The 12,369-nt window shown below is 42.5% G+C and overlaps 1 protein-coding gene across 3 annotated transcripts in view; it reads right to left on the minus strand.

The window, feature by feature from the left end:
* Positions 1 to 5,384: 5,384 nt before the first annotated feature.
* Positions 5,385 to 12,369, minus strand: part of fndc3a (fibronectin type III domain containing 3A) — a 51,833-nt gene continuing 44,848 nt past the window's right edge. For all 3 annotated transcript variants that reach the window (XM_030745200.1, XM_030745199.1, XM_030745201.1), the window contains exons 23-26: positions 12,077 to 12,286; positions 11,611 to 11,777; positions 8,912 to 9,036; positions 5,385 to 7,954 (exon numbers count right to left, since the gene is read on the minus strand). In XM_030745200.1, coding sequence (XP_030601060.1) covers positions 7,631 to 7,954; positions 8,912 to 9,036; positions 11,611 to 11,777; positions 12,077 to 12,286 — 826 coding nt within the window. In that variant the 3' untranslated portion in view covers positions 5,385 to 7,630. The remainder of the gene's footprint in view (positions 7,955 to 8,911; positions 9,037 to 11,610; positions 11,778 to 12,076; positions 12,287 to 12,369) is intronic.

Below are 12,369 nucleotides of genomic sequence, written 5' to 3' on the forward strand. Positions count from 1 at the left end.
ATAACAGGACAGATGATGGTAAAAGACTGAGGATCACGTTATTCTGGGCTGAACACAAATGCGTGAGACATAAACGTATAAAAAATGGCTCTTAATTCAGTGATTCAGTCAGTGTGTGTTTGCTGAGCTGATGCATTCTGTATCTGCTTCATTGTCCAGCAGCCCATCTTTCTCCCCCCCACTACCACCAGCTCACCCTAAAGTCACCCAGTCAGGCTCGTCACAACGAACCTGAAACTTCAGCAAGGAAGGTGAAAAAGAGGACAGCAAAGCTCTCGCAGAACTTAGAGGTGTCCCAAAATGTAAAACTGTAAAATCCTGCTTCATGTTTAAAACATGTTTTTCTTGTTTGACTTTTTCTGCTTCGGAAGGATTTTTAATAGAAGAATCAAAGCTTTAATTCGGGGTGACCTCCAACAGGTAGTGCACCGTGCTCTTGACGTCACATCCCACTAATCCGTCAGGTTTGGAGACAGTTTTAAGGTTTTGGGGAGTGCTGATAAGTTTGAATATTACCTACCTCTGTGTGAACTGAACTGTCCTTATTCTTCCAGAAAATGACATTCCTGAAGAAGTAAATTTTAATCGTGAGAGCAGAATTTACAGGTTTTCTTATTTTGGATCTAATATTCATCACCAGAGTTCAGGTGACGGCTGCTTTGCTCTGTTGGTTCACGGCCACCGCATCCTTTACAACTGGATACCTTTGCTAAAAGAGGCACACTGACATCAGGGTGTATGTGTGTGTGTTTACACTGAGCTGACTCACGGCCGGATGAACCGGTCAGACCTACGAAAGGGTCAGCATGAAGGTCCCTCCTCCTGCCTGCTCTGTCGCAGGGAAAGCTTGTTTGTCCGTCTTGTAAAGGTTTCAGCAGGAGCCGATGCTGTGCAGAAAGCAGCGACTGAAATGAGTAGGCACACTTTCCCCCTCATTAATTACACCGTCTTCAGTTGTATCACTCAGGTGTGTTTGTGCACGTGCCCACACCTTCACTCCAGAGAACCAGACTCTGACCCCAGACAGAAGCAGTGTCCCTTTTATATCTTATAGCACTGAATTATGAATATTCTGTGACCCTTTTCATCTGAATGATTGGATGCGTGTTTTCTGATCTATTAGCTAATAATTTTTACTGATAGAAATCATTTCACACGTGCAGTGATTTATCGAAACATGCAGACATAAACATAAGGCAGAAACAGAGTTTGTACAATTGTAACAAAGCTGAAAGTCAATATTTGAAAGAAAAAATTAAGACATTTCTTATGGCAACAAGTCCATTTATTCATAGTGGTCGCCAATGATTTCTCATGCTTTTAGCAAATATTTTCAAAATTTTATCAATGCTACTAGATGAGTAACATTTTTTTTTCTTAGCTAATAATTTGATACTTTTTTGTTACCAATTTTCTCATTTAAGCAATGATTTCATTTGTTTATTAACTAATTATTTAAACTGCTTTTAGCAAATAGTTATTTTATCCATTTCCATATCATGGTAGTAACAATTTTGGTGATTAATAATTTTAGCTAACAAGACTTTTTCCACTATTATTATTATTATTTTAAACAACTGCTTTGTATTCCTGTTCCCTATTTCTGCTGCTTATTCATTAATTTTATTCAGACCTGCTCAGCTCCATGTAAATTTGTTGAATCATATACATTTTTAAATTATTTTCCAGATGAGCTTTTCTTTCCCCACCCTTTACTGCACACCTTGCGGGCTCCTTGTATCCGTGGTTGTTAATGTCTGAAGTAGAGGGAATGAATAAAAATCTTTTTCCATTCAGATTTTCTGGGTCAGTAACTCAGCAGAGTGTGTGCAGACACGCACATCTTACTCACACATCCTTTGAACGGACGAACAGATTTTAGGACTGAGTCACCAGATTCAGCTTTGGACCCTGAGCTTTTGAACCTTTGGTATTTCAATGCTAGTTCAGACTACACTGATGTAAAAATAAAGCAATTATATTCAAGCAGATTTTGTGGAAGCAGCTGACGGGGTCGGTCCTTTTCTTGGTTCTCAGCCAAATGTTTAAAATGTGCAAAATGTGTGACTCACACCGCTATTTTTAATTTAATTTAATTTTTACAGCTACAGGAAACAGAGTTCCTTTACATTTTTCCCCAATCCCCTCGTTTCTCTCTGTTGGATGTCGGGCTTTTGGAACAATGTCTGACTCGTGTTGATCAACTTTTTATCTTAACCTTAATTATTTTAAGATTTCTGTTCCCACATTATAGTAAATACTCTTGCCAGCCACCTCATCAGGAACTGTTCAATTGCTTGCTAATGTAAACATGTAATTGACCAATCACGTGCCAGCACCTCATTGCATTTAGGTGCACAGACATGCTTAGGTTCAAACTGAGCATCAGAATAGGGAATTTGAATGTGGCGTGGTTGTTGGTGCCAGATGGGCTGGTTTATATTTGAAAAAAAATGCTGATCTGCTGGGATTTTCCCACGCGCAGAGAGAACGTACCCAGCGAGTGGCAGTTCTCTGGAGGCGAAGCCCCTCGTTGATGTAGGAAAGCAGCAGTAACTCAAATAATCATTTGCTACAATCAAAGTATGCGGAAAAACATCTCTGGCTGCACAACATGTTGTTGAAGCAGATGGGCTGCGGCAGCTAAGAGCAGAATGCTGAAGCTATAATTTACAAAGGGCTCATCAAATCTGGACAACAGGAGATTAGAAAAATGTTGCCTGGTCTGACGAGTCTGAGGAGTTTCTGCTGCAACATTCAGATGGCAGGCTCAGAATTTGGAGTAAATGCGAAAGCATCCTGCCTTGTATCAAGGGTTCAGGCTGCTGCTGGTGGTGGTGTGATGATCTTGGTACCAGCTGAGCCACAGCTTACCAGAGTTTCACTGCTGACTATGCCCATCTCTGTATTACCAGTGTATCCATCTTCTAATAGCTTCTTCCAGGAGGATAACGTGCCACGACACAAAGCTCAGATCATCTCAAACTGGTCTCTTCAACATGACGGTGAGTTCACTGTACCCAGACGGCCTCCACAGCCACCCGATCTCAGTCCAGTAGAGCGCCTTTGGGTGTTTGTGGTGCAACGGTAGATTCCTGTCATGGATGTGCAGCCGAGAAATCTGCAGCAACTGCGTGATTGCGTTAGTGTTGACCAAAATCTGAGGAATCTTTCTAGTACCTCGTTGAATCGATGTCACAAAGAATTAAGGCAGTTCTAAAGTTTCCCTTATACAGTTGTGTTCAAAATAATGGCAGTCCAACATGAGTAACCAGATCAATCAATATTTTTGGTAAAAATCATATTACTACATGGCAAATCATTTACCAGTAGGTCTAGTAGAGTCATAGAAAACCAACAGACCCAACATTTATGAGAAGCATGCTCCTGAGTCTGTGTAACTGAATAATTAATTGAAAGGGGCGTGTTCAAAAAAAAGAGCAGTATAGAGTCCAGTCAGTGAGGTCATTCATTCTGTGAAAGGTGTCAATCAGGTAGCCCTTATTTAAGGATGAAGCCAACACATGTTGTACATGCATTTCTCACTGAAAACCTGAGAAAAATGGGCCGTTCCAGACATTGTTCAAAAGAACAGCGTTCTTTGATTAAAATGTTGATTGGAGAGGAGAAAACATATAAAGAAGTGCAGAAAACAATAGGCTGCTCGGCTAAAATGATCTCCAATGCTCTAAAATGGAAAGCAAAGCCAGAGAGATGTGGACAAAAACGGAAGACTACCCAGGATGGGAAAGACTCAGCCAATGATCAGCTCCAGGTGATCAGAGCCAGTCTGATGTTACCTGTGAGTACTGTGACAATTAGAAGACGCCTATGTGAGGCTAATCTGTCTGCAAGAAGCCCCCATAAAGTCCCACTGTGGAAAAAAAGGCATGTGCTGAAGAGGTGGCAATTTGCCAAAGAGCACATCGACTGGCCTGTAGAGAAATGTAGAAACATTTTGTGGACTGATGAAAGTAAGATTGTTCTTTTTGGGTCCAAGGGCCCCAGACAGTTTGTCAGATGACCCCTAAACACTGAATTCAAGCCACAGTACACAGTGAAGCTTGGTGGTGCAAGCATCATGATATTCGACTGTTTCTCTTACTATGGCGTCGGGCCTATTTATCGCATACCAGGGATCATGGATCAGTTTGCATATATCAAAATACTTGAAGAGGTCGTGTTGCCTTATGCTGAAGAGGAAATGCCCTTGAAATGGGTGTTTCAACAAGACGACCCAAAACACAGCAGTAAGCGAGCAGCATCTTGGTTCCAGACCAACAAAATTAAAGTTATGGAGTGGTCAGTCCCCGGACCTTAATCCAATAGAAAACTTGTGGGGTGACGTCAAAAATGTTGTTATTGAGGCAAAACCAAGAAATGCAGAGGAAGTGTGGAAAGTTGTCAAATCATCCTGGACTGGAATACCTGTTCACAGGTGCCAGAAGTTGGTCGACTCCATGCAACACAGATGTGAAGGAGTTCTCAGAAACAGTGGTTATGGTGCTAAATATTAGTTTAGTGATTCACAGGAATGCTGATTCCTAAAGATTTTTCAGCTCATAAAGTGAATATTTGAGTTTAAAAAGAAAAATGCAGACATAGCTATTTTTTTTAAACAGCTCAACATTAATTTTTCTTCATTTCCTGTAAAGTAATTGGAAAATGTATACATTTTTCTACATGTTTTGATTTAGAACAGGGGTCTCAAACGCGCGGTCCGCATCCGGCCACGCCCCCTACTTCCGGTCCGCGATTTTATGTCAAAAATATGACAATTTAACCCTTTAAGTTACTTTTTTGACAGGAGGAGTTACCGAAATGTCCAAAAAGTAACCAAAAGGGCCAAATTGTCATTTTTTACATCAAAAAGCGGACCGGACGTAGGGGGCGTGGCCGGATGCGAGTTTGACACCTCTGATTTAGAATATAATGTGCAGCGTCCCTAATGCCTGTAAATAAAAATTATTATAAGGATTCTGAGCTTTATTCATGTTTTTAAATGTGCTGCTATTATTTTGAACACAACTGTATAACAAGGGGGTTGCCACAGTGGATGGATACATGTTTGGCTTTTTTTTTTTTTTTTTTTTTAAATACAGGATGTCCTTCCTGGAGATTTGTGCCTCCTTCTGGAGGATAGAAAAAGCTTTGAATTTTGGATATTATAACCACTTTCCACCAGAGAAGCAGCAGTTCTTTACTGGGGAAAAACAAAGTGAATTTTTCTAGGTTAGGTTAATGGTACAGTAAGTTCAATCTATGGCCAGATTTCTTTTATAAGTAACTGACCCCCAAACACAAGCCAGTCACTCATGAGCCTGTCTTGCTATAAAGCAATAAGTAATCAAACACACACATATGTACAAACTTGAAGCATGACGAAGAATTATAAACTTTTTATTGTGCACGGATCCGTTTTAGATATCATGACTATACAGATACACTTTAGATACATATTTATGATTATACATTTTTTCCCATAATGAACATTGTAAAGTGATATGTCTGGTAGTATGTATAGTATAACAAATTTTCATTTTGGAATGTACGGTGTATGAGGTAACTGCAAACATTAAAATTACATAAAAATGGTCTGTTTGTGCATATTTTACTCATTTTTGTATCATTTTGTTACTCTCCCCAGCCAAAGGTAGCAAGCCCCCGGGTGAAGAGGTGTTAAAATGGCACACTTTGCAATCGCTATCAAAAATAGGATTTTGAATTTTTTTTTTTTTTAAATGACAAGAGGAGACATTTGCAGAATGTCTGAAGGACCAAATCATGTAATTATCCAGGACGTTTTGCAAGGTACCTGCGTTTCGTTTTTACAGTTGCGACAGCAGTTATCGGCCCCCAAACCAAACAACACTAGACTCTACAGCCAGATCACGACTGAACACTCAGCCTCGCAATCTGTTACAAATACTTAACACACAGAGAAAAGGCAAATTTCGATTCACAGGAAGTGCATGATAAACACATTTTGTTTCTGCTTTCGATGATTCGTGACTACTCAGGATTTTTTCCTTTTATGTTCTGGAGAGTATTAACTTATATTACTTCAATATCATAAAAAAATATACTTCACACATGTATGACTTGACAAAAGAAACCAAAATAAAGATTTTTATACATGGAACTACTTTCCGTTTCTCAGAAATTACTCATGATTACGCATGTTTACTAACACGAAATGAATTTAGCAAAAAAGTAAAATAAAAACACATTTGTAGTGTTTCCTATCACTAAAGGAAAACCATCAGAACTGAAGAGAAATTAAGGAAAAAAAATTCACCCGAAATTTGTTTCCTTTCTAATTAAGGCCTCTGAAACAACTCGTGCTATTTCCCCTCCATTTTTTTTTTTTTTTTGTAATTTTTTATTCTTTTTTAATTTTTTGCTGATAAGCTGTTTCAGTGACACGTGACTCTACAACTTTTAAAAACACCCAAAAACACATGTAGGGCTTGCACAATCTCAAGGTGTATTCTATAAAATGCATCACAAGACCAAGACGCAGTCAGTCAAAGTTTTCTTTCACTAAAGGTGCAAAAATCAATTACCGAGGGGCGGGGGACGAAATAAAACAGAACATACAGGAAAGCATACATTTTTTGTGCTGAACAACAATATTTCAGAGTAAAGCAGCTGCATGATTGTAAAAACAAGCTACAGTATAACTATATGATAGTAAAAATAATTAGAATTCGCTGTTAGTTTGGTTTTTTGTTTTCTAACTTTATACTGAGTTTTTTTTTCTCCTCAAACTTACAGATCCTTGCGTCTTCACTGTACAAAAATATACTAACATTTCTCCAGTCATTTTTGCATCCTCAAACATTCTCAACATCAAAAAGGTCGGAAAGTGCTAAATGAACGTTCTATAATGTGAACAAGGTTATCATCTCTTCAGCTTCTCCTCTCACTAAACCTCTCGAACAAACTCCAGAGTGTGTGTGTGTGTGTGTGTGTGTGTGTGTGTGTGTGTGTGTGTGTGTGTGGGGTTTAAGTCCCTTCATGTGGCCCTGAGGCCCTCCCAGCCGTGTACCGCGGTGGCACAAACTACATACAATAAACACATCTGGACACACCTCACTGTGCAAACACTGGCCCACCAGGTCCCGGGGATCGAACAGCACATAGGTTTACACACCTACATACTATTTTTTGGAACACATCTATCAAAAAAGAGTTTCATACTGGACATGTAAATGGAAATATAAATAATGACTATTTCTATACATGTTATATACGTGCCGCTTCTCTCTGGCCCTCCCCAAAGTAAACCCTATCCCGTTTCTTTCTGCACAGGAAGCTAATCACGATGGATTAGGGATCTGCACTCAACAGATATCACAAACTTGGAGCGGGGTGACAAAGGCAGGAGAGTCAGGAAGGTATCACAAGTGCCAAATGAGATGTTACATCCTCAATTTATAACTTCCATTTAGCTCCCACTCGCCCGCCCTCCTGCTGCACCCCAGTTCGGCTAATGCAATTACTCTGTTGAAACCGGAGAACAGGAAGTACAAAACAAAGAATACAAAACAACAGAGAGACAGAGGGGCGAGGGAGAGTAAAGCTATAACCCTGAAGCTGGGGGGGTGGGGGCAGGGGCGCAGACTGCTCATTTAATGACAAAGTACTGGATGACAAAAGCGATGAGGATGGCGATGACGGCGAAAACCATGAGGAGGAGGAAAGCGCACTGCTCGTCGCTCAGGCTCTGTCTGGCTCGGCTGCACTCCGTGCCGGTCCTGGACGCCGAGCCGGCCACGCTGGCGGCCAGCGCTGCATCATTCCGCTGGGAGGAGAGCGTCACCGTAGGGCTGTAGGGACCGCTCAGCTCCGGGGCGTCCTGGCACTGCCTGACGGCGCATACTCGGAAACGATAGTCGCTGCTGGCCTGCAGGTTCTGAACGCTGAAGGACGTGGCAGAGCCTCTGTAAGCCTGAGAGGAGATTAAAAGCAGGGTATAAGAAGCAGGACGGGACAGAATGGTGTTTCTTTTGGGGCTCTTGTTGTGATGTGTATTGAACAAAGCAGATGAGAGGTACCCTCCATCTTACTGCTTCTGAGCTGCTCTAACTGAATGCTGCCTTTCAGATCTTCAGTGTCAGAAATAATGAAACAGTTATATATCTCTCTTTTAGCTTTTATTATTTTCAGTCGACAGTATTTTTGATTCACTTCATTAGACTCGTGTTGTTCGTCGCCATCTGCCTCAGCCGTCTGCCCGGCTGACACACCCACAAGTTTTTAGAGACAGCCTTGTGAACCTGATCTGCTCTGTTGCCGTAGTGACACTTTAACGAGTGAACAAACTTTTCATTTTAAGCCTAAAGTTTAATTAAGCCCAGCATATAAAAACTGAAATTAAAAACTTTTGGAGAGACAAAATTACTGCAGGAGGTTATAGGAGCAGAGTTATTTAAATACTAGCAGCAGTATGAAAATTACTTTCTTAAATATGGGCTTTTGAATCCAAGCCACTGAGACTGACAAGAGGGAAACAAACAGGGAGGGTAGCCACATATTTCAGCTTCCCGATTCAATTGCCATGTATGATGTGGTGAGATTAGCATAAGCCTGCAGTGGCCATTATTTCATGTTAACATGGCCGGAGCCCGCTGAGAATGATGAATGTGTGGGCAGGGGTTAGACACCTGGTATACCTCATGGATCAATGACCTTTGCATAATGGGCAATTTAAAGCCAGCTGGGAGGAATACAGAATGCTGCAAAGCCACATAAAAACATTAAGGCCCTGGGATCCATCTGTATCCCCACTCTGCATAAAAAAGGCCACTGTGATGAATGGCAGGTCAGCTGAAGGTAACACAGGAGAAAAAAAAAACACACACAAACAGAGGGGCAGCAAGAAACCTTCAAACAACAACATCTGTACCTGTTTAAAATCTGAATTTCCTGTCATACACTGCAGGCTGTAGATTACTGGGTCCCCCTTCATAGGTGGTAGGGCCTCCCACGTGACTTCGCAGGAGTTGTCATCCAGACGCTCCACTTTAGGGGCTGCGGGGTGAAGGTAGAAAACAGATGGAAAACAATGAGAAAGTACTATGAGGGCGAGCAATACTGCAACTGCTTATTTAAATCTATGGATAGTTTTCCCCTTGATGACAACAGTGGGTGAAATATCTAACTAATAATAAATAAATGCAGGTTCACTGTGTGCCTGCCCAAGGTGTCTGCATCAAAACTACACTTCAGTTTTGATGAGTGAAATTAGATACACAATACTGCCTAAAGTATTTGCTCTCTGAACTTCACACACACATGAACTCGAGTGACATCTCATAGGGTTTAATATGATCCACCCTTTGCAGAAATAACTCTTCCTCAAAGTTTAGGAGCGTTTATGGGAATTTCTGACCATTCTTTCAGAAGCACATCTGTGAGGTCAGACACTGATGTTAGAGAGAAGGCCTGGCTCACAGTCTCCACTCTAATTCATCCCAAAGGTGTTCTATCAGGCTGAGGTCAGGACCCTGTGCAGGCCAGCCAAGTTCTTCCACACCAAACTGGCTCATCCATGTCTTTATGGAGCTGCTTTGTGCTCTGGTGTGCAGTCATGTTGGAACAGGAAGGGGCCATCCCCAAACTGTTCCCACGGAGTTGGGAGCATCAAATTGTCCCAAATGTCTTGGTCTTCTGAAGCATTAAGAGTTCCTTTGACTGGGACCGAGGGGCCGAGGGGCCTTACAACACTGCATCCGGCACTTTGCATTGTGCTTGGGGATGCAAGGCTTGGATGCAGCTGCTCGGCCATCGAAACCCATTTCACGAAGCTCTCTACGCAATGTCATTGAGCTAATCTGAAGGTCTGCAACAATGCTTAGGTAGGTGGTACGTCCACATGGATGGCAGAACCCAAGGTTTTCCAGCAGAACATTGCCCAAAGCATCACACTGCCTCCACCGGCTTTCCCTCTTCCCATAGTGCATCCTGGTGCCAAGTAAGCAATGCACATGCACCCGACCATCCATGTGATTTTAAGAGAAAATATGATTCATCAGACCAGGCCAGACGTGCCCATTGTTGGTGCTTTCTTGGCGGTGGACAGAGGTCAGCACGGACACCCCGACTGGTCTTCAGTATGCAGCCCCATTCACTGTGATGCACTGTTTATTCTGACACCTTTCTATCAGAACCAGCATGAACTCTTTCAGCAATCTTAGCTACAGCAGCTCGTCTGCTGGACTGGACCGCACGGGCCAGCCGCCACTCCCCGTACGCATCAGTAAGCCTTGACTGCCCGTGACCTGTCCCTGGTTCCCCGCTGCTCCTTCCTTGGACCATTTCGATAGATGCTGACCACTGCAGACCAGGAACACCCCACAGGAGCTGCGGTTTTGGAGATGCTCGTCTGGCCATCACGGCGTGGTCCTCGTCAACCTCGCTCAAATCCTCACGCTTGCCCATTTTTCCTGCTTCTAACATCAACTCCAAGGGCAAAAAGTTCACTCGCTCCCTAATATATCCCCATCCACTAACAGATGCCATGAAGAAGAGATAATCAGTGTTATCCACTTCACCTGTCAGTTGTCATAATGTTATGCCTGATCGGTATATCCGTCTGTTATATCCAGTCTATGAACGGGCTTCATGTAAACACAGGTAAACTGAACTTCAATGTATCTGAGATTCCCTTTGAAGGGTGGTACAGTACTGCAACCGACGTGTGCAAAAAGGAGCAAAGTAACCGCAACACTATTTGAAGTGAGCCCCAAATAATGTGTAATCTACAAAATAACTTGATGTAGCTTTGTTGACAAAACAGTAAGAGACATCAAAGTTCTTAAACATTTTTCATACATAAAAAAAAAACTCCCACTTTGAATGTGAGCTTCAGGGGATTTTTGAAAATGGAGCTCCTTCAGAGATCCTTTAATACGAGAGTACCTGCTTTTATATGAACAGTGACTCAAGCTGATGGATAAAGGGTGAATTTTACAGAACTTAATGTGACTTTTCCCCATTAGCAGAGCACCAAAACTATGAGTCACGCTCTTCTTTAGGTAGGTGGCAATTTGAGCAAAGACAATAAAAAAAACCCCGTGGTTGTACTGGACTGGCTGAAAGCGGCCTGGTAATCATGAAGAGACAGAGCGGCAGGGAGAATTTAAGTCCTCTGTGCCATTATGATATTAGACATTAAACTCGATGCTGAAATGGCTCGTCTGAATTCAAACTGTCTATATTTGAGAGTCCTCTTCACCGTGTGTGGAAACAGGCAGTGTTGAGTAACACTGGCAATCTGGCACATGACTGCCTGATTCAAAAGAGGTGCCGCACTGAGAATAAAGCCTACGTCCTCATTACTGACTTCAACGCCTAGGATCAAAAGAGGCTCTGCAGAGGCTGGCAGAGGCCAGACCACAAAGCTGATCTACACGACTTTTTTGATGAGAGCAGACAAGTAAATATATATACGGCAGCTGGGTCTTACTCAAATGCAAGCTTGGGTCAACTCAGGTTAAAAGATGAGCACAGTGTCAAGAAGCGAGTGTTTGTAAAGATAATAACTGTTATGCTTTGGATAGACAGAACGAACCAGAAAAAAAACAAAAGCTAGAAAAACTGTACCTTTCAGAGGAGCTGGAGGAGAACGTGGGGTAGTGAATGTGTAAACATTGGAGAAGGGCCCTTCGCCCGCCTCATTAAAGGCCTGGATGCGGAACGTGTAAGAGGTAGACTCATTAAGCCTCTGGACTTTGTGTGTGTGACATGGTCCTTTATACAAGGATATAAATCTGCAATGACAGGAACATGGAAGAAGAGAGAGGATTTAACGAGCAAAGGATAAATATGAGAAAAAGCAAAATGACTCGAGTGACATCTCTATCTGCGGTGAGAAACACGGTGGCAAAAGCCAGATCATCAGTTCCTGTCTCCTTCTGCTTCTAAGGCCATTTGTCTGGTGCGTTATTTTCAATCACCCCGTCCTCCTGAATACAGTTATCTGAAGCTTTAGCACAAACTCCGGTCTCCCTTCTTATCGGTTTCTCTCTTGTCAGATCGCTTCCTCTCACCTCACTAATGACCCACTAACCTGCCGTTCTTGTCCCCCATCTGCAGCTGATACTGAAGGGCATCTGAGGTGGCTTTGGCTGGGCCGTCGCCCCACTTGAGCCTGAGGGTCTGGTGGCTGAAGGCGGTGCACTCCAGGCGGGGGGGCTGCGGGGGCAGGGGCTTTGTCTTCAGCTTAAAGGTGTGACTAAAGGGGGCTGCTCCCAGGCTATTAAGGGCTTGGATTCGGATCCTGAGGAGGAAGAAGAAGAAATATGATGGTGACCATCAGAGTAGAAGTTTATGTCCTTGACTTTGTATCTTATGTACATATTC

This window comes from Archocentrus centrarchus, chromosome 13 (assembly GCF_007364275.1).
Source record: "Archocentrus centrarchus isolate MPI-CPG fArcCen1 chromosome 13, fArcCen1, whole genome shotgun sequence".
Classification (NCBI taxonomy): Eukaryota; Metazoa; Chordata; class Actinopteri; order Cichliformes; family Cichlidae; genus Archocentrus; species Archocentrus centrarchus.